The sequence below is a fragment of the Bos indicus genome, chromosome 15 (genome assembly GCF_029378745.1).
Source record: "Bos indicus isolate NIAB-ARS_2022 breed Sahiwal x Tharparkar chromosome 15, NIAB-ARS_B.indTharparkar_mat_pri_1.0, whole genome shotgun sequence".
Classification (NCBI taxonomy): domain Eukaryota; kingdom Metazoa; phylum Chordata; class Mammalia; order Artiodactyla; family Bovidae; genus Bos; species Bos indicus.
In genome coordinates, this window is record NC_091774.1 from 50,526,545 (window position 1) to 50,527,718 (window position 1,174).

The 1,174-nt window shown below is 40.3% G+C and overlaps 1 protein-coding gene across 1 annotated transcript; it reads left to right on the forward strand.

The window, feature by feature from the left end:
• On the forward strand, positions 1 to 960 carry LOC109568982 (olfactory receptor 51A4-like). Its single transcript, XM_019974325.2, has one exon. The coding sequence runs from the start codon at positions 19 to 21 to the stop codon at positions 958 to 960; it is 942 nt and encodes a 313-aa protein (XP_019829884.2). The 5' UTR covers positions 1 to 18.
• The last annotated feature ends 214 nt before the right edge of the window (positions 961 to 1,174 follow it).

Sequence of the window (1,174 nt, forward strand, 5' to 3'; positions counted from 1 at the left end):
ATTTCCTCATATTCTGGTATGTCCATCTTCAACACCTCTGAAACTGATATCGCTACCTTCTTCCTCATTGGAATCCCAGGGCTGGAGTCTGCCAACATTTGGGTCTCCATTCCCATCTGTCTCATGTACATTGTTGCCATTGTGGGGAACTGCACCATCCTCTTTTTCATAAAAATGGAGCCTTCTCTGCATGAACCCATGTATTATTTTCTATCCATGTTGGCTGTCTCTGACCTGGGACTGTCCTTCTCCTCTCTCCCTACCATGCTAAGAATATTCTTGTTCAATGCTCCAGGAATTTCCCCCAATGCCTGTATTGCCCAAGAGTTTTTCATTCATGGATTTTCAGCTATGGAATCATCAGTACTTCTCATCATGTCTTTTGATCGCTTTATTGCCATCTGCAATCCTCTGAGATACACTTCTATCCTAACCAGTACCAGAGTCATAAAAACAGGCCTTGTCTTTTCTCTCAAAAATGTTTTGTTGATCCTTCCTTTCCCTTTTACTCTGAAACATCTAAGATACTGTAAGAAGAACCTCCTTTCCCATTCTTACTGCCTCCATCAGGATGTCATGAAGCTGGCTTGCTCTGACAACAAGATTAATGTCATTTATGGCTTGTTTGTGGCTCTCACAGGCATCCTAGACATAACATGTATTTTCATGTCCTACATGCTGATACTTAAAGCAGTGTGGGGCATAGCATCACAGAATGAAAGGCTCAAAGTCCTCAATACATGTGTTTCCCACATCATTGCTGTGCTCATCTTCTATGTTCCCATTATCTCCCTATCTGTCATCTACTGGTTTGCCAAATACAGTTCCCCAATGGTTAAAATCCTCATGGCTGATGTATTCCTGCTGGTACCTCCATTGATGAACCCCGTTATATACTGTGTGAAGAACCAGCAGATAAGAAATTTGATTTTAATGAAACTGTGTCAAAAATACAGCTGACAGGGGTTCTTAACCACAATGTAAATCCAGTCAGTACAGGACACGGAGCAGCATAGTTAATCAATCACACCATATATTAACCACTTTACAATATATAATATCTTCTCTCAATGTGTTTATTAAGACTGAAGACTCAGCCTTCCTGGTTAAGAATTTAGGATTGAGTTCTTATGTAAACATAAAATGTTCTAAGCTCTCTTTTCACTCAGCTTTC

Coding starts and splice junctions, on each gene's coding strand:
- LOC109568982 (XM_019974325.2), top strand. CDS start 19: ATGTCCATCTTCAACACCTCTGAAACTGATATCGCTACCTTCTTCCTC.